Source organism: Phyllostomus discolor, chromosome 6 (genome assembly GCF_004126475.2).
Source record: "Phyllostomus discolor isolate MPI-MPIP mPhyDis1 chromosome 6, mPhyDis1.pri.v3, whole genome shotgun sequence".
NCBI classification, from domain to species: domain Eukaryota; kingdom Metazoa; phylum Chordata; class Mammalia; order Chiroptera; family Phyllostomidae; genus Phyllostomus; species Phyllostomus discolor.
Window position 1 is genome coordinate 15,723,626 of NC_040908.2, and position 25,185 is coordinate 15,748,810.

The window sequence follows — 25,185 nt, forward strand, 5'->3', positions numbered from 1 at the left end:
GAAACATGGACTGCTTGCAAAGCCCGGGAAAGAAGCCAAGAAAAGAAAAGCGAGGCGGGAAGGGCACAACGACTACATCTGCGGAGCACCAGGGCCTAGCAGCTGGGAAGCGGGAAGGCCGGCGCTACCTACACGCAGCCAACCCCGGGAGCCTCCACTGCGATATGGCGCGGTGGAAGCGGCCAGGGTGGCGACGCAACCGCGCGAAGGCAGTGGCGCCGGTGGCCGCGGTGCTGGCGGGAGAACCGGATCCAGTGCGATTGCGCGGAGGCAGGGGCGGTGAAAGGTGTCCACGAAGGAGAGCGCCGTGCGCCTGCGCGGGGCTGCGTGGCGCGGTGGCGGGGCTGCGCGCCGTGGAGTGAGTGGCGCTGCGGGTGGGGCCGTCGGCGGCGCTGGTGAGCTTTGCGGAGTTGGGCGGTGCCGAGGAGGAGGACGAGGTGGCGGCCGGGTCTGACGCGGGCCTGTTCGTGGGGGCTCCGCTTGCTTGCTTATTTATTTATTTACTGTGTGTGCCTCCGAGTGCGGGCGCTCCACTACTTGGTGGGGAGGGGGTGGGGGGAGGGCCCGGGAAAAGGGGGAGCTGGAACCGGGGCGAAACGCCGCGTGACTTGCAGGTGAGGGAACGCCGAGCCGTCGCCGCAGCCTCCGCCGCCGAGAAGCCCTTGTTCCGGCTGCCGGGAAGGAGCGTCTGGTGCCGACAAGATGGCGGACGGGGAGCTGAACGTGGACAGTCTCATCACCCGACTGCTGGAGGGTGAGTGCGGGGCTCGGCCGGCCGCAGGGAGGGGGCGCCTCGCTGAGTCCCCAGCCCCCTCTGCTGCGGAAACCCGAGGGACCGGCTTTCCCGCCCCGAGGCGGCCGCCGAGGAGGGGCGAAGAGGCTGGTGGACCGGGGTGGGGGGGAGCGGCCTCCGGGAACACGGCCGGGGATGAGGCAAGGCTAGAGGGGCTGTCGACGCAGGCTGCGGGGCCAGGCCCGTTGGGTAGTGTCCCCGCGGACCTTCGGGGACCGACACGGTGACGCGCGAGCCGAGGAGTACGAGGAGTTCAGGGGTGCTTGGTGACCGTTCCCAAGGAGGGTGCCAGGATGCGTGCTCCTCCGCATTGTGTGTCCGTGGAAGGTGTATTTCTTCCCCCCTTCTCTTTGTGCATTGCCCTTGGCTGCCTCCGGTTCTAGTTCCGCGAGTGATTTTTGTAGAAAAACCTGTAGACGACGGTCTGATCTGCACTGTTCTGCTGTTTTATGTGATGCTATACGACCAACTCTATTCCAGGAGAGGGTTACCACGGGATTCGAGTACCTTCCATTTATTATTTTGGTTAAAAAAAAAACAGTAAAAAGTGTCTGATCGGGTTGAAAATGCACTCGAGAAAAATGGAATATGTAGACACGTTTGCTGGAAGGGATTAGCTTTCGGGTTTGGGGATTTAACAGGTTTGAACAGGATTCAGTATTTGTTCAAACTTAGGGAAGGTCTATTGTACGGCCACTTGTGTTTTAAAAGGTGTTTACAAGTCTTCACAATTTTGGAAGTTTGCGGACCGTTCCGTTTTTATTGAACAGTTTTATTTTGGGGTGAGGTATTGAGGGAAAGGGAAGACATGGGGAGGCCAGGATATTGTTCCGAGTTAATCGCGGGCTTCTCCCAGTGAATCGCTGTACTCTAAAATTTGCGTCATCACTGCTTGGTGGACGTATAGGAAAAAAATTAAGCCTTAAAAAAAAATTGAGTCCTTTCTCCCAGAAATCGTAGGAAATTTCCTATGTGGCAACGCTTAGTTGTTTTCAAATCCCCCGAAGGTAATAGATACAGTAAAGCAGTATGTACTTATTTGGAAAAGCATCAGAGGTTGCATGGGCGGCGGGGGAGGGGGGGCGCTAGTTTCTCTTTCTTAAGCCGTTGTCGGTATCTCCTCAGCTCTGTGTACGCGTTGTGTAACAAAGTACAGTATATTTGCTCCAGATGTGAAAGCCTGCCAGCCATCTAAGGCCGAGTAAGAAGCAAAGTTTTACCAGGAACTCTTATTTACCTTTTTCTTTACTACGAAGTTACTCCTGGGAGGCCCCCTGGTGCCTGCAGTTAGTGCTCGCCGCTTAAGACTTGGTGGACTTAGGCAGATGTGAAAATCTTGCTGAGTGTTGGAGACATTTGCTTTGAAAGAAATTGTATTTGGTAAGTGTATTGTTGTAAGAGAGAAATATAGCTATTCTAAAAATTTAGTATCTTGTTAACTTTGGGGGAAGATTAGGGCCACAACGGCTTTTATACTTTTTAAATTTGGCTTATGAATTTAAATATTTTTAAAATCTGACGTTTGCATCTCAATTTCTTCCCTTTGGTTTTCCATGTATGTATTTCTTTTATAGGCACAAAATACAGTAGGCTTATGTGTTTTAAAGTGTTTGATCTGGGGCCTTTTAAGTCAAATGAACCTTTTTATGATTGTAGATACTTAAGAATCTTTACTAGTGGGGAAAAAGATATGGTGTGAAAAATAGAAGAAGTGAGTATTTCCATTTGTTTTTGTGAATTCAAATGAAATGTTTGGTTCTGGTTTTAGCCGATTATTTTTCCTTTTATTTGTGAGAGTTCTAGTTGAGACATTTTTCCCCTTTTAAATTAGCGAGCATTTAGCGAACGTTTATGGACCTGCATTGTGCCAATCACCGGGAATCCAAAAACAAGACACAGGCTGTTCACTCAAGGAGCTCCCAATATAAATAGGTGATTTGGGGGCTTTTTTAGCCTCCTCTCTTTTCTTACACCTTCAACACACCTATCAGTAAAGAGTTTCATTACTTCTTATGAGAATGTATGTTTAGTTTGACAGTGCCTCCCGAGGTTCTTAAATTCTCCAGGCCCCTCCTCTCCTATCCCCTTCCAAAACCTAGACCCATTTAATGACATCCAAAACAGACTTGTATTTTCTAATCAGTAATTATTTTTAAGTGTTTGAATAAAAAATTTTGTACTCTTTGTTTTCCAGTGAAGTCACTTTCTAGTTAAATTAACTCAAATTTTAAGTGATGGTATTTTGTAAATGCTGCCCAGCAGAATAGCTACTGTTTGTTTGTTTTAATTACATTAACATACAAGTTAAATTGGGCACAATTTTTCTACATGGGTAGGGGGTGGAGAATCAGCAGGGCTTGATCTCATTTTAAAATGTTGATTAGAGTTCCATAATATTCTTGATTCCTTTTTCTTTTTATTATATTGCAAGTCAACTATAAAACTTTTAGGAACTATATTTTGAGTTTTGCTTTGTATTTTTCTTTCTGGGTGGATGTATCATTGATGCTGTATTTACAAAGTGCCTAGAACAATTTTTAAATTTTATTCAGTGCAAAATAATGTACTGAGTTATTGTTTGGATGGTGCATATTTCTTTAGTTATATTTTCTTGGGTTAAATTTTGCTTAGAAGTATAAGCCACTGTACCCCCAATAGTGACCCTGCTACCATATTCTTGCGGCTTATTGCAGTGCTTTTGACTGATCATTTAAATTGCAGCTAGTTCCTATGCAGATACTGAGAAGTCTTTGATATCCGTAGTTCCAAAAAGATTTAGGGTGGCAGTGGAAGTATAGCACACTCACCTGGGGGACTTTATTCAGACTATAGATGTTGAGTTTATTTTGGAGGAGGTGAAATGGGATGAGCAGAATCTGGTGTTTTGGGAAGAGGTTAAGTATTGGAAGGCTACTGTCTACCAGCTAGGATAGTACTAGGTCTGTTCCCAGCACAGACTTGATCCAAATGTTTAAAAACTGGGCTGTACTAGTTAATAATAATTAACATGTGTCTGTTATGTATATTAGATACCTGATTATATATGTCATATATTGTGTATATATCATATATGTGTAAAACTGTTCTGGGGTTTGCTTTTTTTCCTGATTATAAAAGTATTCCTGTAGAAAATTTGTGAAACAGAAAAGTATAAATGGGAATGCAAGTCCTCCTCTAGTTCCACAATGCAGAGACAAGTCTTTTTAAAATTTTGATATATTTTTGTTCACATACTTTATACTATTAGAATATTTTTATAGCTTTATGGGTTAATTTTCCAAGTATTACATCATGAACATTTCTCCTTGTCATTAAAAATGTCTTAAGAAATAGTTCAAAAGCTACTTGCTGTATGATAGAAAAGTTTTCTTAAAGTTTTTTTCTTTGACTTGGCCACAAAGTTAAGCTTGAATATTACAACATGAGTTGTAGAATATTAGCACTGTATACACTTCTGTGGCAGAATATGATTGTATTTATATTTTTAGCCCACTAATAGCTTTGTGAAAATCTTGGGCTATGAGTGTTCTTGTTTTGTTTTCAAATCCATTTTTCACTTTGTCTCAACCTAATGTCTGAATTTGTGAGATTGCTGTGATCACTTCGTATTCAGCTCCCTTTCCTTTCTTATGGATCACGTACTATTAAAATGTACTTAGACCAACAGACTAAGCAAATAGGAAATTTTCCTCTTATATGTCCTTTAGAAGGTTAATAAAAGAATGCATTTGAAAAATTAAATATTAATGAAACCACATTAAAGTCCCCCTTTTTAAGTAAGCTTTATTTAGATATAATTCATATAACATACAGTTCACCTATTTGAATTGTATAATTCAGTGATTTTTAGTGTATTCAGAGTTGTACAACTATCAGCACAGTCATCTTGAGAATGTTTTCTCAACTACCACCCAGAAATTCAACTCTGTTCCCATTGGCCAGCTCTCTCTTCTTCACTGCTGCTTCCCTCCTCCCCTACACTAGGCATCCACTAAGTCAGTTTTCTGTCTGGATTTTGCCTATTCTCGACATTTGATGTACATGAAATCATATAATATGTGGTCTTTTATGATTGACTTCTTTTAATGTTTTTAAAGTTTACTCATATTGGAGCATATGTGAGTATTTCATTGCCTTTATGGCTGAATAATATAAAAATATTTCATCATTTAAGTTGCTTCTCTTTTTGGCTATTGTCGAAAATACTGCTATGAATATTTGTGTACAAGTTTTCCTATGGGCATATTTTCAGTTCCCTAGCATGTGTGTGTGTGTGTGTGTGTATAAATACAAATGTAAACTAGGAGTGGGATTGCTGCATCATATGGTAACTCCATGTTTAACCTTTTGGGGAACTGCCAGACTATTTAAAGGCTTTTTTTCTGATTAAATTCTTTAGTTATGACCCTGCAGTGTGAAGGTTGGGCAGTTTGAAGGAAGTGCTAGGCTGGTCCTCGCAACCTTAGTTTCTGCAGGGAAAGCGTACGGGTCCAGAGCCAGGTCTGTTAGGAAAGAGCAGGTTGGGGAGCAGGGAAGATCAGCTGGGAGATACTTTCTTCTTTTCCTTATTCTTGGATGAGAGGCTAGAGGTAAGATGCCCCATTTTTTAAAACTGATTCAAAAATTAGGTTTGTTTGTTTTCTCACTTGTTCCTGCAGGTGAGGGAAAGTTTGACAGTTTAAAGAACTAGCCTAGAAGTGTTTCTGTTTTGTTAAACAGGAGAGCTAGAGCTTTCTGGTAAATATCTAAATCCAAGATTAGGATTCATTGGGATTTAGAAATCTATTTCCATTTGAGTCTAGAGACAGGATTATATTAAAATTTCTGATTAGTGAAGAAGATAGTAAATTGTATCTGGTAGTTTTTTTTTCTCTCATATCTGTTAAAGAGTATCCATTCCAAAGACAGGCATTCTTAAACAACTTTAACACATGTAAAATAATGCAAGTTCATAAGAATATCAAGATATTCGGAAATAATAACTAAAATAAGTGTTTCTGAAACAGGTTATCCTGGAAGCCTTGGGATATAGGGATGCGAGGAGACATGGTTTGTAAATGTCAGTAGGCTTAGCAGTAGTGGGGTGGGGAGAACGGATTCCCAGTCCAATCTTCTAGGATTAATTTTTCGAGGATACAAATTTATACCCTCAGGCAGTGATCACTGCTCCTCTCGCTGCTGTAAATAGCCATTTTAAGGCTTATTCTTCCTGGAAAGTAGAGGATCAGAGAAGAGAGGAGAAAGAGATGCCTGGCACAGTTCTTTTTGTGCACCCTCCATCTCCTCCCGCCAAGACTGAACTGGATTATTTTTGAAGTCTTGGTTATTAGTGGGTGAAAGGTAATTGCTTTCATACCTTGTTCTGTAAAATATACCATGCAACCAAGACTTTCCATCTATTGGATAAATGAAAATGCTTTAATGGAAATAACATCTTTATTCCACAATTAGGGGTAGAAGACTAAAAGTACAGAAACTAATTCTGAAGGTAAATAAGTATAAATGATCAGTAGCCAGTCTTTTCCTAGTTTGATAGAGGAATTCAGTTTCTGATCTGGGTGGGTACTTGTCATACAATAGAAAGAGTAGTAAAAGGATAGTGACGGATGTCCTTTATCCTGCCTCTGCACTATTCACATTGTGATTTTATGAGAGTATACATAACCTTCCTGAAAATTACTGGCCTCGTGGCTCTCCCTTCCCAAATTTACCTGCATTTGTACAAGGACAAGGAGAGAGGTATTTATATTATGTGCATAATCTAGTGGAACATTGCCTTAGGGTCTTCATTCGTGCTGACACTATATAATTTGGAGGTTTTGAAACACTTTATTCCATTATAAAGGAATTTCATCCCCAGAGTGTTCATCAGAATATCCCCAAGTTCCCAACTAGTCAATTACAGGGTGACCAAAACATTTTCTTGGCTTTGCGTACTTACTTAACACTATTTTTACTTTCCCCCAACCCTGTCCCCATGTTCAAGATTTAGAGAATTCAGTTACTTTTTATTGTAAAAGAAGTTGAAGGACATCTATTATATAATTGTGGGTATTATATCAACAAGTGGTAATTTCTTAACAGCTAACTGTAATGTGGAATCTAAAATATCAATGATTTTTTTTGTTTTCTTACATTAAAATTAATTGCTCTACCTTGCACATTAAAGGGATCTTACAGATGACTTTGTAGCATGCATTGCTCTTTAGAGAATACTAGTTAACACTAAGTTATGCAGATGTTCAAATGTTGACATACCTTCTACAACATCAAAAAATCCCATTTGTTAATATTGCAGTAAAGTATTATAAGAGTCCTTAAGTGTGGAGAAACTGTCACATTCATGGTGCTGGATATAAGGTTTCCAAAATTTTAAATTTCACTTGAAAGCTTGAATCAGATCATTAGCAACAAATGCTGTCCATTTTTGTTGAAATGACAGACACTTTTCATTTCGAGAGTATCTGTTAAATATCCAAGTGTGAATAACCATAGTTTGTCAGTTGTGCTTTCTAGTAAAAAAGATGTTTTGTAAAAAAAAAAAAAAAAGGTGGCTAGATCAGCTTGGAACTAAAACAGTTGCATGAGTGCGTTTCTAGGAGACAACCACTGTACTTTGGTATGCAGCAGAAATGCTTTATGGGTACTTTCTATTTCACCATACAGAAGAATATTAAAAGATGTATGTTCCATAGTGGAGATTAATAAATTGTTTTTACTGCTTTATCAAGGGCATTCTTAATGACACTGGGCTTCTTTGTGTTTCACTGTAAATGCATGGCTACAAATGCACCATGTTGGGCACCACTGACTCGGTGCTAAGTGTGTGCTGAGATGCCGGCAGTTTTACCAGCCATTGCTTTTACACCGTGCAGAGGTCCACACAGTGAAAAAGGCATCATACTCTGGGAACCGCAGCGCTCCGGCACTCCTTCCTCCACCCCTGAATCGTCTAGCCCTCACCTATATGTTACTTTACTTCTTTACATTTTCTCAGTATCTGTTTACCCGTGCCCCTGGAATGATTTTTTAAAGATGATTCATAGACCCCTTTGAGAACTCATGAAAGCCATGGGTCTCCTTAGAAAAATATGTATGTTCGTGTACATGTACAATATCATAGATATTTGTTGTACAGGGCTCTGAAACCACATCAGTTATTCTTATCAGACAAACTTAAAGTAACTTGAAATTATGGCATCTGCCTAATTCTTTCACTTAAAACTAAAATCCACATTATGGCCAATTATAAAAATTAAACACTCCTTTTTGTGGCTCAAAGGCTGACTTATGTGCAAAATATAGGCTGGGGCAAAAGCAGGTTTAAACTTGTGTGAGTACGTGAAACAGTTTATTCTTGTATTATTTTTTGTTTTTCTTGTTCATTTTGTTTTTTAGATTCAGTTGCTTATAAATATGTATTTATTACCATTTTATTCATATTTTTGTTTTTTCCTTTATTTTTTATTGACACTATTACAAATGTCCCTGTTCCCCCCCCTTTGACCACCTTCCCCCAGCCCCCCTCCCCCTCCTGTGCCCCCTATCCTCTGGCAGTCAACACACAGTTTGTGTTCATGGGTTTTGCATATATGTTTTGGCTAGTCCCTTCTTCTTTCATTCAGTCCCTCCCACCTCTCTCCCCTAATATTTTTTAAATCATCTTCCTTTTTCTTAAAGAAGACTTTCTGACATTTCATGTAATACTAATTTGGTGGTGATGAAATCCTTACAGCTTTTTCTTGTCTGGGACGCTCTTTATATGTTCTTCAATTGTACATGATAGTTTTGCTGCATAGAGTAATCTTGGTTATAGATTATTCTCATATTATTATTAATTATTGTATTATTTTCCATACAGACAACTGTAAACCTACTTTTGCCACAGCATGTATGTTGCAATTGATATTTTATTGTACAGAAAAATTTAGGAAATGTAGGAAACCTGGATTTAAGTGAACTTTGCTGTTGATTAATCTTTATTAGGGTAGAGGTGGGGTAGACCATACTGAAATTAAAGTATTAAAGGTTAAGGAGGATTAATTACTACGATTTCATGGGACAGACATGATAGTGGAATTAGTTCTTTTTTTTTGACATCCTTTCTGTTTTAGAGAAGGTAGATTGATGAAGGAAAGAGCAGGTGCTTATTGAAAGATAAAACTTAGCATGCACACAACACACATATATACAGCACACACCATTTGTAATTTAAAAGACAAACCTGCATTGGAAAAGTTTTCATATGAATTCAAAATTTGAAATACAATGATTGAGTACAATTTTATTTTGTAATCCTGAGAAGAGGGGAATTCTTTGGGAGGAAGATAACATTTTGCTTAATTGAGGTTCATTTGCTATTCTACGTCAGAATCAATTGTGTTCATCTGTTGACGCATTTTATCTTGGAAGATGTCTTTTAACACAGGTACTGCCAAATACTGATACCTATCCACAAGCTGATGATTTTAGTTAAGTGGTTTAGTCATCACTTGGGAGGCATTCATAGAATTCTATTAGCCTTCTCTTGATATTTGCCTTCTAGCATGTCATTACATTGCAGATCAGTCCATTCCAGGAGAGGGTTAGGCCAAAGCTTCTCATCTGCACAATTAAATAGCTTTTGATGTATTTTGTACTAGCAGTGATGTCTGAAGAATGCTGTTAGAACTGTGGCTTGAGTTTAGAAAGCATCTCATGCAAATGAGTGAGGGAGTGAAGATCTCACTTGTTTTAACTTTGACAGCACTAGAAGTGTATAAAGTAACTTGACATTTGCTTGTGATTCAAGCAAAATTAGTTGTCAAAATGACTTAATCACAGCATGTTTCAGTCAGGGTTTTTGGGGGGGGGGCTTTAATTTTGGGAATCATTAAGAAACATTACTGAGTTTGCAGCAAAATCTAATTTATAAAACTACTCAGTATTTGATAGTAGTAATTGAAGGTGATTCTTCTCTATAAGAAAAATTTCAGTATTGGCCCTAAACTAAAAAAAAATCACAATAAAACTTTATCACTACTAAGCCATCGAACTGCTGTGTGGTAGGGCAAGTCAAGATAGTCAGCTTTTATGTTGTGGCAAAGACTCATGGAACGGAAAGTGCTTAAGTTCACTAGAGCTGATGAACTTCACCCTTGATACCACTTCAATAATACATAACTGATTACAGTGTTTTTCTAATGAGTAATTGCTGCATAGACTTCAAACGCCTAAATTTCCACAAGCTCTGTAAAACTGTCCAACTAGGTCTTTTTCTGCTTTGTGTATTTTTATCACCATTGGTATTTTTTTCCCCACAGCTTCTTTGAAAATAGTCTTACCTGTATTTGTTCTACACCAGCTATTTATAGAAGCTAACTTTCTTCCATTCACTTCAATTTCACTATTTTCTCCTCAGAAAGCAACAAGTACTGGTAATACCTGTGAACTCGAAAGAGCCTAGGAAAACCACTCAAAATCATTTGTTTTGACAGATTGTTGATGTTGCTTCCAATGCCCTCAACTATTTTTTACAGAAAGTCTAATAGTCTTAAGCAAGATTATTGTCTCAAGGTACATTTATTTGGCTTTTCCAATCAAACATTATTTGATTAATTTGCCACTAGTAAATGGTTTTCCTCACTTGCTAAGCTATGAACCATTTGAAAATATGCTTTGATTGCAGCCTTTTTTATTTTTGTGAAGAAATTCTGTGGTGAGATTTCATTTACATTTAAAAAATTTTTCTAGACTCACTTTCCTTTGAATTGGGAATGTTGTGGTGAACATATATTCTTTTAACGTAGCTATAATGTCACAACTATAATGCCTAGCCACCTAATTCAGTAACAGAATAATCCATACTCTGCTGTGCCTTAAAAGCACAACGTTCACATTCCACTTATATTGCTTTGACATGGTGAATATACACTGGTAATAAAAGTAAAATAAAATGTGGTACAGCAATAAGCACAGCACTCGAGACACTGTTGAGTTATAACTGCATCTCTGCAATTTATAGTATTCTGGGAAGAAGTGCCAAGCTATGAGAACACCCCATGTGGTCTGTCATACAATTTTTATGTCACAAAGAACTGATCTTTTCCCCCCCAACCATTTAAAAAAATGTGAAAACACTTAAAGTTGTGCAAAAACAGGTATTGGGCCCTTAAGCAGGGCCAAAAGGTTGCAGGTTCGATCCCCAGTCAGGGTGTTCAAACAGGAGGCAACTGATCGAGGTTTCGCTCTCACATTGGTACCTCTCTCTCTCTAAAATAGGTAAAAACATATCCTTGGGTGAGGATTTAAACACACACACACACATACACTGGGGCCAAATTTGACCCTCAGGCATTAGTGTTTTCCCCTTTTTCTGATGTAAATATGATTGTGCAGGAAAAGTAACTTATTAGGAATCAGGAGACCTTGGTGCTTCTACGAAAGTTTTGTGACTGATTCACTCAGGTAAAATACAGGGTTGGGATCCATAGTGTCTAGTCCTTGGCAAAGTATTCCTCTAAATTCTTTAGGTAATCTGAGTTTATGGTGTGTACCCAACAGTTGTTGAAGAGTGTCCAACACAGGAAATGCTTGAAGTTTTGATCTTTGAGGGATGGGAAGCACCAGTGAGCTCACCAGTCACTCTGGCTTTTTTCCTGGGAGCATAGGGGAATGGACCCCAAGCATAAAGTCGTAATCTTAACTCACACAGGAGAGAGGTGAAAGTCTGGGGCCATTAAAATAAAACAGTTGAAATTTAAATCCAAAAGAGGCAAAATCCACATAGAGTCTCACTTTAAAATCCGCAGTCAGGTCCCCCTAAAGTCATTAATTGACTTCTAAGGTATATGTGTGCAATAGAAGATTCTAAGAAAACAGTAGCTGGGGGAAGCTAAAGATCTGAACAGAGATTCCACCATCTCCCCAGTACCAGAGAAGCAAAAGTTGGCGTTCAGATTCTGTCTGCCAAGTCAGAGGGGCTGTATTACACCCTGAGTTTCGCATTGAGATCTCATGGCCACTCCCTAAGACTGAAGGCAAATTGAAATAGATCAATCCAGAAAAAAATGTGGATGTCATTGGCAGTCTGCTGCTAAAAGGAAGCGACTATGGAGGAAGATATTGTTTAGAGCTTCTACAGTTTTTTATCCATAATCAAATATTTTACCCAGGACATACAGGATTAATTGACCAAAAACCAAGTGGGGGCCAGGGGGACAAATATGCAGATAATTTGGATATTAAGAGTTTTCACAAAGAGACTTTAAAATAACTGATTTGATGTACTCAGAATAAAGAGGAAAAGATGAAAATTTGTATCAGACCTGGGAACACTACAACTAAAAAATTATATTAACATTTAAACTTAGGTAATTATGCAGTGCTGAGAGAGGAAAACAAGAAGGTGGAATACAAGAAGAAATTTTAAGACAGTGGAAAGGTTTAACATGTACGGAGGGAGTCCCAGAAGGAGAGCTGTGGGATAGAAAAAATAACAAGAATTTTCCAAAACTGAGGAAGATACCAAAACACAGATTAAAGAAGCTCTGTGAATTCCAAACAGGAAAAATACAAATAAAGCCATAGTGAGACCCATCATAGACTTAACTGCTAAAAATCAAAGAAAAAGCAAATCTTAAAAGCTACCAGAGGAAAGAAATCATTATCCCTCAGGAGTGGTTGACATATTGCTTGAAACTACAGAAGCCAAATATCACTAGGATGAGCTCTTAAAAGTTCTTGGGGGCGGGGGGAGAAGAATGCTAATCTCAGATTCTAAATCCAGGGAGCATACATATCCTTCACAAATGAAGGCAAAGTAAAGACAAACTAAATTTAAATGAAACATATTCATAGTAAACATCACTAGAAAATGCTAAGGAAAGTTCATGTTGAAAGAAAATGATCCCAAACAAAAGCACAGAACTGCAGAAGGAGAGGAACAACAATGAGGGTTAATGCATGTAAATATAAATTCTCTTCAAAACAATTACTGCTTGTGGGGTTTTAAATATGTGGAAGCAATACTATATGATGATTGTAGAACAAAAGGCTGGAGATGGTAAATCAGTCAAAAAGTTATTTGTTATCTCTACAGTAACAACCAAAAGAAAAAGAATATATAACTAAAAAATTCATGGGGAGAAAATGGAATAATAAAAAGTAATTTCAATTCTCGAAAGAAATGCAAGAAAAGAGAAATAAAGAACAAATGAGACAAAACAAAGGACAGGGTGGTAGACTTCAACTCAACTGTCAGTAATTATAATAAATGTAAAAGGAACAAACACTCCAGACAGCTCAGAAGACCTAACCTTATACTGTTTACAAGGGGCATTTAATTCTAAGGGCACAGATGAGTAAGTAAAAGAATGGGAAAAATATATCACATGCACATTAACTAAAAGAAATCTGAGTTGGCTATGTATTAATGTCAAGACAAAGAGTGTAAGACAGAAAGTATCATTAGAGATAAAGAAGGGAATTGCATAGTATTAAGAGAATAAAGTTTAACAGGAAGATACAGTTATCTTGAATTTTTTAGGTATTTAATAATATAGGTCTAAAACACAAAAAAGTTGATAGAACCAAAAAGTTGAAATAGCGCCACAACCATAGTAGATTAATGCTCTTTTCTTAGTAACTAATAGAACAAACAAAAGACTTAAACAACATGATCAACTTGACCTAATTGACACATACACAGAACACTGTACCCAACAACTACAGGATATACAGTTGACTCTTGAACTATGTGGGGGCTGGGGTGCAGTCAAAAATCCATGTATAACTTTTGACTCCTCTCAAATTTAACTGCCCTCTGTACCCACGGGGGATTGGGTCTAGGACCCCCTGCAGATACCAAAATTCACAAATGCTCAAGTCCGCTATATAAAATGGTGTAAATTGATGTGTATAGTCAGCCTTCCACATCTGTGGACTTGAAACTGTAGACTGAAAATAGTACAGGTATTAATTCGGGGGTGGGGGAGAACAGTGTATGAGTAGGTCTGAGTGGTTCAAACCTGTGTTCAAGGGTCAACTGTACGTGCTTTTAAAATATGTATGGAACACTTACTAAAGTATGTCATACACTATACGTAAGAAAGCAAATCTCAGTAAATATGAAAGAAATGAGATCTCAGATAATGTTCTCTGACTTAAGTGATAAGCTAGAAATCAGCAGCAGATAACTAGAAAAGTTCTCAAATATTTAGAAATTAAGCAGTGTACTTTCACATATTTTATTAACTAAAGAAGAAATAGCAATGAAAATTATAACATGTTGACCCAAATAATGAAAACAGGTGTCAGAACTTGTGCAACTGCAACTAAAAGCAATGCTTACAGTGATATGTAGAGCTTCAGTGTTATGTATTAGAAAAAAAAAGGCTGAACATTAAGCTTCTATTTCAAGAAAATAGAAGAATGAGCAAATTATAATCAAAATAGAAGGAAAATATAAAAATAAGAGCTGAGCCCAGGCTGCTGTGGCTCATTGGGTTGAATACTGGCCTGTGAACCAAAGGGTTGCTGGTTGAATTCCCACTCAGGGCACATGCCTGGGTTGCAGGCCAGGTTGTGCCTGAGAGGCAACCACGCAGTGATATTTCTCTCCCTTTCTACCTATCTCCCTTCCCCGCTCTAAAAATAAATAAATAATTTTTTTTTTAAAAAGCTGGAATCAAAAAGCAGATGTATGCTTCATAAAAGTGATACTGAAAAATTAAAAAAAACCTGACAAATCCCTAGAAAGACTGATAATATAAAAAATATAAAACACCCAAGAAAGATACAGGAGACATCACTAGTAAAGGGGAGACTAAAGAGATGGAACAAATAAATGCAGTGGTGTAATCCTGGATTGAATTCTGTACTAGAAGGGAAGAAAATGCTGTAAAGGGCATGAATAAACTAAGAATGTAGTTTATTCTTAGATTTGTATCAACATTAAGTTCCCTGAATTTGATAACTTGTATCAATACTAGGATTATATAAGAGGATGTTCTTACAAAATATATACTGATGTATTTTTAAAGATTTTGTTTATTTAATTTTAGAGAGAGGGGAAGGAAGGGAGAGGGGAGGGAGAGAAACCTCAATATGTGAGAGAATCATCAATAGGTTGCTTTTTGCATGCCCCCAGCAGGGGACCTGGCCCACAACCCAGGGGGGTGCCCCTGACTGGGAATCAATCCCGCAACCTTTAGGTTTGTGGCATGATACCCAGCCCACTGAGCCACACCAGCCAGGGCCATACTGATGTATTGAGTAAAGGACCATGGAGTATGCAGTCCATTCTCAAATGGTTGATAAGTACCATTAGGCATAAGTAATACAGATATATATTTTAGGATAGTAAGATTATAAATAATGCTAATAAATTTGATAATTTAGAAACTCATCTTGTCAAAACTGATCCAAGGTGTAGAAAATATGAATAGTCTTATATGTGTTAAAGAAAATGAGTTTGTACTTGAACAACTTCTCAAAAAGAACATTCTAGGCCCAGGTGGTTTCACTGGTGACCTAAATATTTAAAGAAGACCTTTTATCAATTTTACACAGTTTCTTACAGAAAATTGAAAGAGAGGTAACACTTCCCAGCAGACAAGGAATTCCTGTATATAAGGGAGCACTGCTTTTGAATGGAAAGATAGCTGGGATTGCTCTGAGCCATGTATCTACACTAATCTCCCTAACATTCAGCTAATTTGTTCTTAAAATGTGGTCATTTATCAAAGGCTTAATCTTCTGAAGAAAGTTTAGCCTCTCTAACTGCATTTAATCAGCTCCTAGATGTGATTGGTTATGAAATACACTATTACGAACCACTGCAGTTGGGGAGCTACTGCCGTGATACTTGTAAGAAATTTTTGATTTCAAAGTATATACCACCTCCAGAGATATAAATTGGGGGAAAACATGCATTTAAGAATCAGAAAGTTCAGATGTTTTATGTGGTACATTTTTGTTTTGGCACATTTGTAGTTTCCGTGGATTGGCATGACTTACATAGTTGCAGCACTTTTAGCTCTATAAAAATATTAAGTCAAAATGCACCTTAGTATAACCTAAATTGCTCACTTGTGAGGTCAAAATTAAATAGACACATAACTTACAGAGAAAATAAAACAAATACGACATAAACTCTTCATCCCTGTCATTTAGACACCTTAAGTTGACATGTCCAAGTGACCCCACACTAGTCTCAACCTAATAATGGTAATCTATGAAGTGAATTTGTCATTTGAAAGCAACCAGAGATCTTTACTCTTTCAAGAAAAATGCATTTTTTTCCTTAGCCTAAAACAGATATGTTTTGTCTTGATTGTAGAACTGTATTTTTCACCATCATTTCCCACAGTTAAAATTGTAATGCCAAGATTAAGAATTGTTCCTATCACAGGGCACTGAATCTAAGCTGGTATTCTACATGCTTAATGGAATGTACAAAGGTAAATGTCTTTTGTTGGTCTTAGAAAAATTCAGATGTCCCTGGGAAGTATTTAATTGATGTTTGAGAGCTCAAAGTTCCCATTATAAAAGTAGTTCTGCTGATCATTGCTTTGAATTTCAGGGGTGGTCTTGCTAACTCATATTTGCCAAAGCACATTTAAAGATTTATCTCTTTCTCCTCTTTGTTACTCATATATTACTATATTAATGGAAAATATACATGGATTGGCTTTTGGCAATGGCTTTTTTTGTTTTTCTTTTAAGCCTCTCTTGCCCTGACAGAATCATAGAAACATAAAGCAAGAAATGTGTGGATTTCATTGTAAGTGGGAAATAGTTGAGGTATATAGAGATATAGTCTCTACTCCACTATATGGAAATACAGTTTTCTTTATTTAAATATATTTTCAGTTACAATTGAATGGGAGCTAGCAGTACATTTAGAGGTAAAGTAAGTGTGTATGTGGGGGGAGGGAGAAAGAGCTAATGAAAAAGGTTAGGAGAGGAAATGATTACAACTCAGTTCAATAGGGCAAATAAGGAACTCCCCATGTACCATGTTTCCCCCATTCCACCCCAGAAGTTATTGGGAACTATATTAGTACGTGGATTTTATTTGCTTATTCATATAAAAAATGCTTTTCTCCATCTGTAGAATTTTTAATATAATGCCCTATTGTAATCATCATAGTGCATTAAAATCTATTAAATATCTAGTATCTTTTAAAATTTGTTTCATTTTGATCAGGAAATAGAAGTGGTAGTTGCTAAAATTCTTGGGACTGCTGTTGATATTCCAAGGAAGGGTATGAAGCTAAATCACTTATTGTCAGCTACTTTTCATAATCTTCCTTTCTTTGTAGCCACACCTTCTTACTAATGCTATTTTGGCCTTTTACTACTAAATGCAAGACTTTGCAGAGAGTAGGCTGGACACTCAGAGGTGCTGTCCCTCAAACCTCTTAGGTACCTTAGGCTGTGAGGCCTCTCCCTGGAGTGCAGAGGACGACTGCGTTTCCATGGTAGAGGCCTTACCGAACATTGTCAAGAACTAGCACCGATGGAGATGGAAGCCAAAGATCTATCTAAATAGGCACTCAAATGTAGGAGCCACACACTGGTGTATCTGGTAGTTTGCTGCCTGTGTGTTCTGATCCTCAAAATATGGGCATGAGTCTTTTTTAATGATTATTATTTTATGGATACATTTTAGAAAACTGATCGTTTTATTCATTGTTTATCAGTACGAGGATGTCGTCCAGGAAAGATTGTGCAGATGACTGAAGCAGAAGTTCGGGGCTTATGTATCAAGTCTCGGGAGATCTTTCTCAGTCAGCCTATTCTTTTGGAATTGGAAGCACCGCTGAAGATTTGTGGTATGTAAATTGGTAAAAGTCAGAAACAGTCTCTTTTGAATCCCAGTTTTCCTCTCATTTACATTGAAGATACTGTAGAGAACACATTTTACAATTTTTGTATAAAAGAAAAGATTGATAAGTTTTATCTTCTAAAATTCTGTGAAAATTGAAACTTTCATGAAATGACAAAATATAGGCAAAATTTTTGCTATGTATACAATAGATGAAAAGATCGCTGTTCACACTGTATAGTTTTTATAAATAAGGAAATATAGTCAAAAAATAAGCAGATCTTAGAAGAGATTCAGATGGTGAATAAATATAAGATCCTCAGTCTTACTAGTAATCAGGGAAATGCGGTTTACAAACAAATCCTGAATGCTAATTAGATTGAAAAAAATGTCAAAACTTGATACCTGGTATGTAAAGAAGTGGAGAAAAAGGCATGTTATTACACTAGTTAGAAAAAACAGGTACAGAATTTTGGGGGTCAGTATAGTAATATTCATGCTATTCTAGCTTTGTTATGATTGTTTTGGTTTATTTTGAAAATTATGTAACTTTACAGTTTGTTTTTTTAAGTCTTATAATGGCTTTTGGCCAAAAGCAGAAACTTAAGCAGAGTGATTACATTCTTCCGTAGTTCATATAACAGCGGATGTGGTCTAAATAATGTCCTGACTTTTGGTTTAATAACGCAGTTTTTCTTGGTAGTGGCTGTTAGTGTTTATGATTAGGCCTTTATGGACTTAACCATCAGTATTTGCCCAATCAAGGATTATTTGCTATATGCAAATTTTATTCTGCATATTTCTCAGTGATCTACAATAACACCATGTAACCTGTAGTGCTTACTGTGCTCCTTTTTCCTTTTTCTTCATGTGGTTTATTAAGTCATGTGTTTGGTTGCTTCTTTGTTCAGAGCCTATCAAATAGGTTAAATAAATGTTTGTTGAAAAATTAATTAGCTTATAGTATCACCATTAAGTAAAAGTTAGAGTTTGCAATTTTGTGGAAATGATTTATCCTTTTTATGATTTCCAATGAAGCAAATGTAGTTGCTTAAAAGTTATCTTAAAATTAAAATGATTCAGCCCTGGCCCGGTGACTCAGTTGGTTGTAGCATCATCCGGTGCACCAAAACATTGTAGGTTCTATCCGCCGTGCAGGGCACATAAGAGAGGCAAATGACAGATGCTTCTCTCTCACATTGATGTCCCCCCCTGCATCAATAAAAATTCCTTGGGTGAGGATTAAGATAAGTTTAAAAATAAAAATAAATTGGGTGGTTTATTTAAAAAAATAGACATGATTCAAATTCTCTGCAAGGTTCTTTTAAAAATGCTTTAATTTAGAAAGAATTTGAAGGTAATAGAAATTATTTATACTAAATATTTCTAAGTTCTTGCTGTTTATTTTGCTATTTGGTATAACAAAATGACCTAAACTATCAGATGATAAGATTAACTGTATTAGTTCTGTATTATTGTATAATAAATTACCCCAAAACTTTGTGGCTTAAAAGAACAACATTAATTTATCATTTCACAGTTTTTGTGCATCAGGAATTTGGGCCCAGCTTAGCTGGGTCCTCTGGTTCTAGGGCTCTCATAAGACTGCAGTCAGGGTGTCATCTGGGGTTGTGGTCATCTCAAGGCTCAACTGTGAAAGGATTCAGTTCCTTAGGGGCTGATGGACTTATTAGGGCCTCCATTCCTAATGAGCTGTTGGCCAGAGGCCTCCTTCAGTTCTTTGCCATGTGTGCCTCTGCATCATGAAGAGTGAGAGAAGGCAAGAGCGTGCAAGCAGATGGAAGTCACAGTCTTTTGTATGTCATCTCAGATGGGACAGCCCCTCTCACTTTTGCTGTATTCTGTTAGAAGCAAGTCACTACCTACGGCCCACATTCAAGGGGAGAGAATTAATATAAGAGAGTAAACATGAGGAATCATTTCATAGAAGGTGGTTTTACCACAGTAATAAGATATTCTAAAGTTGACTTTTTCTATTTTTAGGAGATATTCATGGACAGTATACAGATTTACTGCGATTATTTGAATATGGAGGTTTTCCACCAGAAGCCAACTATCTTTTCTTAGGAGATTATGTGGACAGAGGAAAGCAGTCTTTGGAAACCATTTGTTTACTACTGGCTTATAAAATCAAATATCCAGAGAACTTCTTTCTCTTACGAGGAAACCATGAGTGTGCTAGCATCAATCGCATTTATGGATTCTATGATGAATGTAAGTAAAAATAAAAACCTTTTTTTCATTAATGGAGAAATTCCCTAATGATTTTCTATTTCAAAAGGGTTCCTTCACTTCACAGTTTTTTGAAAATAGGAACCAATAAGCATAAGCCCAAGAAGAGAGCTTTTCGTGGAAGGGGAACCTAAAACTGAGGAACATTACTAATTAAGTTGGTTCTTGGGGATCCCTTTAACGGTGTTCTTTCAGGTTGACTACGGCTTATTCAGCCAAAAGGCCCTTTTGCAATTAATTTACATAGTGAACTGTCCTTTAGCTTCTGGTTTTATCCAATAGCTTCTGGTGTTCTAGTGTCCATTAAAGTTTTAGCTCTTAGCATTCGTGTTTTATGACAGAGACTCTTACTGGCTCTTTGTCAAAGAAATATTGAGACATTCTGAGATTATTTTAAAGGTTCAAGTTTATTATTAGGATTTTAGTTTTTGCCTATATACCCAGAGAGATAAAAATACTGAGAATTCTGGGGCATCCTTATTTTGTTGTACTTGTTTTCATCAGTAACAAATCGCTGATTTGTTGTTGTGTGGTGCTGCTTCCTTGTGTTGTTACTGAATTATCCTGTTACATTTAGGTTGGTCTTTTGTTTTTGCTAGATTTGGTTAATTAGAATGTAGAACCAACTGCAATGATTTTCAAATTGAATTTATTGCTTTTTAGCTCTGAATTTTCTTTTAGAAACAGTTTTTTGCTTTCTCTATCCTTAAATGTGGTCCTATTCAAATTCCTGTCTCTTTGATTCACATAATCATGCATTTGACAATGTTTGAGGAACTATTCTGTACACTGGGAATGCAGTAGTGCACAAGACACGTGGTCTCTCTTTTTTTGGATTTGAAGGTGTTTGTCATTGTACTTACCAGCATGATTACAAAGTTGTAAGTTCAAATAGTACATAACATAAAACTTTTTAATAAGTCACTGAAGATTCCATAAGTACAAAATAAACTATGCAAAGAAGCCCCTGGGTAATGTGTTGTAGACGAAGTGTTAGTATCCTTAATAAATACAAAAAGCTCTCACAAATTAATAAAAATCAGCAAAACATATGAATAGGTATGTCACAGAAGAAACAGAAGTGGGCAAAAATGTAGAAAAAGTCTGTAGCCTAACTAGTAAATAAGCAAATTAAATTTATATTATATTTTTTACCTATCAATATGACGAAGATTATCAATACCTGGTGTTGACTAAAATACAGAAAAAGGTATGCTGAAGTCACTACTGGTAGGGGTATAAACTGGTTCAGCATCTACTTAATTATATGTTATGACCTTCTGCAAGGAATATGTATTTTTTTCCTTTTTCCAAAATATAAATTATTTTTTAAAGTCTCAGATGTTATCTCTAATATAATTTTACTACCTTTTAAGCATCATCAAAGTAAATACTGATGTGAATATGTTGATTTCTCAAGTTTTCCAGGTAATTACTCCTTTAAGAATCTATCAATTTGGAATTGCTACAACAGTAGAATTCCAGTTAGCCACTTAGTGTGCTGTATTTCTAAGGACAACTTGGATTTGAGCACACCCCCACATCTAGTGTGGGTATGTCCTGGAGGTCTAAGTCAGTGTACTCAATACTTTGGGCCTAGGAGGAATTACACAAAATTGTCAGGACTATTTCTAGCTAGTTCACCTAAATCCTAGGTCCTGAGTATCTAACCAGTTCAAAACTGGCCTCATATATATAGATTTTAGCAGCCATTCATTCGGTCATCTATGCCCTTATTTGTCATACCAAAATTGGTAAGTATACCAAGCACAGACCGAGTATGGAATATTAAATGTATGGTGTCATTAGCTCTCTCTTCCCCCCACAAGCCACTGACTGGTCAACAGGACCATTCAGCTCACAAATATATGAAGACATAAAAAAGAAAAAACTTCAAAATTACCCTTATTCTAGTTCCCTTTTGATTACTAACCATCTTGTGATAAATATTTCAATCTTTCATTGTCAAAATTGGATGATTTGGACTCCAGTAGAAAAATGGCAGATGGATAATAGAGAGAAAGGGTAGTCACTGAGAACAACGTGTAGGAGTTTGGTACATAATGAAAAAAGTATGGAACTTCCAAATAAAAATGGTGGATTAAACACATGTACCTATTTTAACTCTTCTGTAACTCCCTTAAAACAACAGGAAAGGAGATTTTTTTTAAATGCATAAGCTTATAAGTAAAAAGCAGGAGAGAAAGTAAAACTTAACAAAGACTAACTGTTGAGCAAATTAGAAAGGGCTGAATCCTCAGTGGAGAAAGCCAAGAAGCAGCTGATTTCACTGCAGAATCACCACCACCCTCAAAAAAGTTTCAAGATCTGGCAGCAGCGTCAAGTATCATTTCTTAGGATATCTGGTAGTAGAATCCCTAGGCATATCTTTAACTTCACTAGATAATATGTAAATGATTGCCGGAGTGGTTTTACTGGGAACTCTGTTATATTGGGCAATATTTTTTTTTAAAGACCAGTTCTTTTCTTTTATACTGCTAATTCTAAAATAGTCTAATCACTATTTTATGGAGCTTACATTCTAATGGGAATGATTCTTTGTTTGATTTTTTTATTGGTTTCAATTATTTAATCAGACCAGCGGACAGGAAGTGGGTTGTGGTATGTCAAACTCTAACCACTTTTCTAAAGCTACATCGGAACTAGAGGTATATTCTTAAATGGTAGAATACAGGCTTGAGTATCCTTGGGATAGAAATTACATCAAATGAAATAATGTACTCTCATGTGAGAACATCTTGTAACACTGCTTTGAGTTATACTTGCTCATTGAGAGGCAGGTTATGGCATAAAAGTATAGGAAATTAGTGCTTATGCCTTCATCCCTCCCCTGGGTTGTTATAACTTATTACCAAATTCAGAATAATTGAGTAACACTAAAAAGGTGAGTGTACACTTGAGATTGTGTTTATTGTAGCTCTTTATGCTAAAGAAAAATCATAGCCTTTGTGTCTATTTATACTTGCCATAGTGCAAAGTTGTAATTCACTCAAAAGTGAATACTAGTTAAGCGCTTGGAAATTCTCTCTTGGCAGTAAGTTTATGCTGTTACTCAGTGCATTAGGGTGAAGATGTACAGTGTCCAGAGGCACCCCTTTGTTTCTGCTTGCTTGTTGGGCTAGGTATTTAACTAATACATGTGTTGAATGGAAAAAATAAACTGATCGTCGGTTAGACTGTTTGAGTTGCTCTATTATAGTGATCCTAAAACACAAGTGTTTGATGTATTTATTTCATAAAACACCTATCATTCTTTGAAGTCTTTACAATTTTACTGAAGGTGTGAATGTTTTTTGTATTTATTACTATTTTAAAAATATACAAGTAACATGTATTCATTATAGAAAAACGTGCTAGATAAACATGATGATGAAAATTGAAATCATCATAATCCCATGGCTGTGAGATATCTTTTGAGAACATTTTTTAGATTTATTTATTCTATTTGCTTGCTCTTTTTATAGGCAAACGAAGATTTAATATTAAATTGTGGAAGACCTTCACTGATTGTTTCAACTGTCTGCCTATAGCTGCCATTGTGGATGAGAAGATCTTCTGTTGTCATGGAGGTACAGTAATAAATTAGCCTCATGGGTTTTTCTTATTCTTCTTCTGTTATTTAGAAAAAATCTATAATATTTTAGATGTTACTGGGAAAACAAAGCAGTGCTTTTGTCAGTATTGCAGTGATTAAAACTGTTTTAAACACAGCTAACATCTCTTCTACCTAGAAATTTGTGATTATTTATACATGATTAAAATGAAAATTTAGTATTTGTCTTTAAAGAGTTTCACATATGAGGAGTATAACCATAGTTCTGTTTGAAAAAATGCCTGCCTTTTGCCTTGCATTTAACAGGAAAATGCCTCTACTATCTAGAAAAAGACACTTACTATTGTTTTTACTGCCTCTGTTAAATGTTTCATCAGAATCCAAACATACTGTAATATTCCCACATGGCAAGAGTTCTAGGCTTTATGTAATCAATATGTCTGCTTTAGTTCTAAAAATAATTTTTGGTAGAATAAGTTATTCTGTAAAACTTGTTAAGTAAGCCTAAATATGTGAAAATTTATCTGAAAAACTAACATGTTTCTAGCACTTGGCTAGATGACATGAAAATATGTAGCCACTGGATGATCTGGCCATCTTTAAGGAATTTAAAAACCTATTGATAAAATGTATACTTTCAAAATAGATACTGAGTAATGAGATGAATTTAATTATGTCAGAGTACTTGTAGAGAGTCAAGAAAGGGAGAGAATTGTTGGGTGAATGTTATGGAGGCGTGGATTTGGAGGATGAAGAGACTTCGGAGCGGTGGAAGGGACATACAGTCCAACCTTGGTCATTGAGCCTCTCCCACCTGGAGTGGTTCAGTTCTTGACCTGACAACCCTTTCATGCTGGTTCTAAATTTCTAATGGGAAAAAAGTCAGGTTTTGAACAAATTTCTTCTCCAACAGCCTTCTGGAACGAATTAAAAATCCAAGAACCAAAGTTCCACTGTAAGACAAACTTTTTTATGTTTAGTTCAAGAAATGGGTGAGGACTGACCTCACAAGAATGTCAAGTACATGTTGGGGAATGATAGAATTAGATTATAGAGATTTGAATATTGAACAAAGGAGTTTATTGAATGGTTTGATAGCCATATTAGATTTTTATACAGGGAGGTAATTTAATGAAAAGACTGTAAGAAAATTTGTTTTCCATCAATATGTGGGAAGAATTAAGAGGAAAAACACTAAAAAGATAGATGTACATTTCTAAGCCTGAGAATAATAAATGGTTTATTCTCTAATAGTACATAATTCACCATACTAATTGAAACATTTTACAGTACATGCTAATCATTTAAGAAATTGTAGCTCTTGCACATTAGTATAGCTAAGAATATAAATGTAGCAAGCAGTAAGGAATATGAACATTTTAGTTTCATTCTGAGATGATGCTTAGATTGTCCACCAAAGAGAAATACTGGCTGTTGCCTATGTACTACTTGAAAGATTATTTTCGAAAAGTAGTTTTGTGTGCTTTTTCTTGTTTATCATTCTGTGCAACAGTTGTACTTTGATGAAGAGAATAAGCATGTTGGAGTGCATTATAGGAAGGTATAATGGGACCTAGTGAGACACTTAAACTGGAAGTAAGCACGTTTAAGAAGTAGCAAAGTGGTAGGAAATAAGGGAGTTGAGTATGTCCCTATGAAAGACAGGGAATGGTTGGAAAGTAGCAGGATTTTTTTCTATAGGACATCTTTTGAAATGAAAGGGAATTTTATTCCCTGGTAGGAAAAAGTGGAGAG

At 36.9% G+C, this 25,185-nt stretch overlaps 1 protein-coding gene across 2 annotated transcripts in view; it reads left to right on the forward strand.

The window, feature by feature from the left end:
- The first annotated feature begins 242 nt into the window (after positions 1-242).
- The window catches only part of PPP1CB (protein phosphatase 1 catalytic subunit beta), a 38,639-nt gene continuing 13,696 nt past the window's right edge, over positions 243-25,185 (forward strand). Inside the window, exons 1-5 of one of the 2 annotated variants that reach the window (XM_028517757.2) lie at positions 243-395; positions 615-754; positions 17,479-17,610; positions 19,608-19,838; positions 23,342-23,446. In XM_028517757.2, coding sequence (XP_028373558.1) covers positions 703-754; positions 17,479-17,610; positions 19,608-19,838; positions 23,342-23,446 — 520 coding nt within the window. In that variant the 5' untranslated portion in view covers positions 243-395; positions 615-702. Of the gene's footprint in view, positions 438-614; positions 755-17,478; positions 17,611-19,607; positions 19,839-23,341; positions 23,447-25,185 lie in introns of both variants that reach the window. The other variant, XM_028517758.2, reaches the window with a different exon arrangement.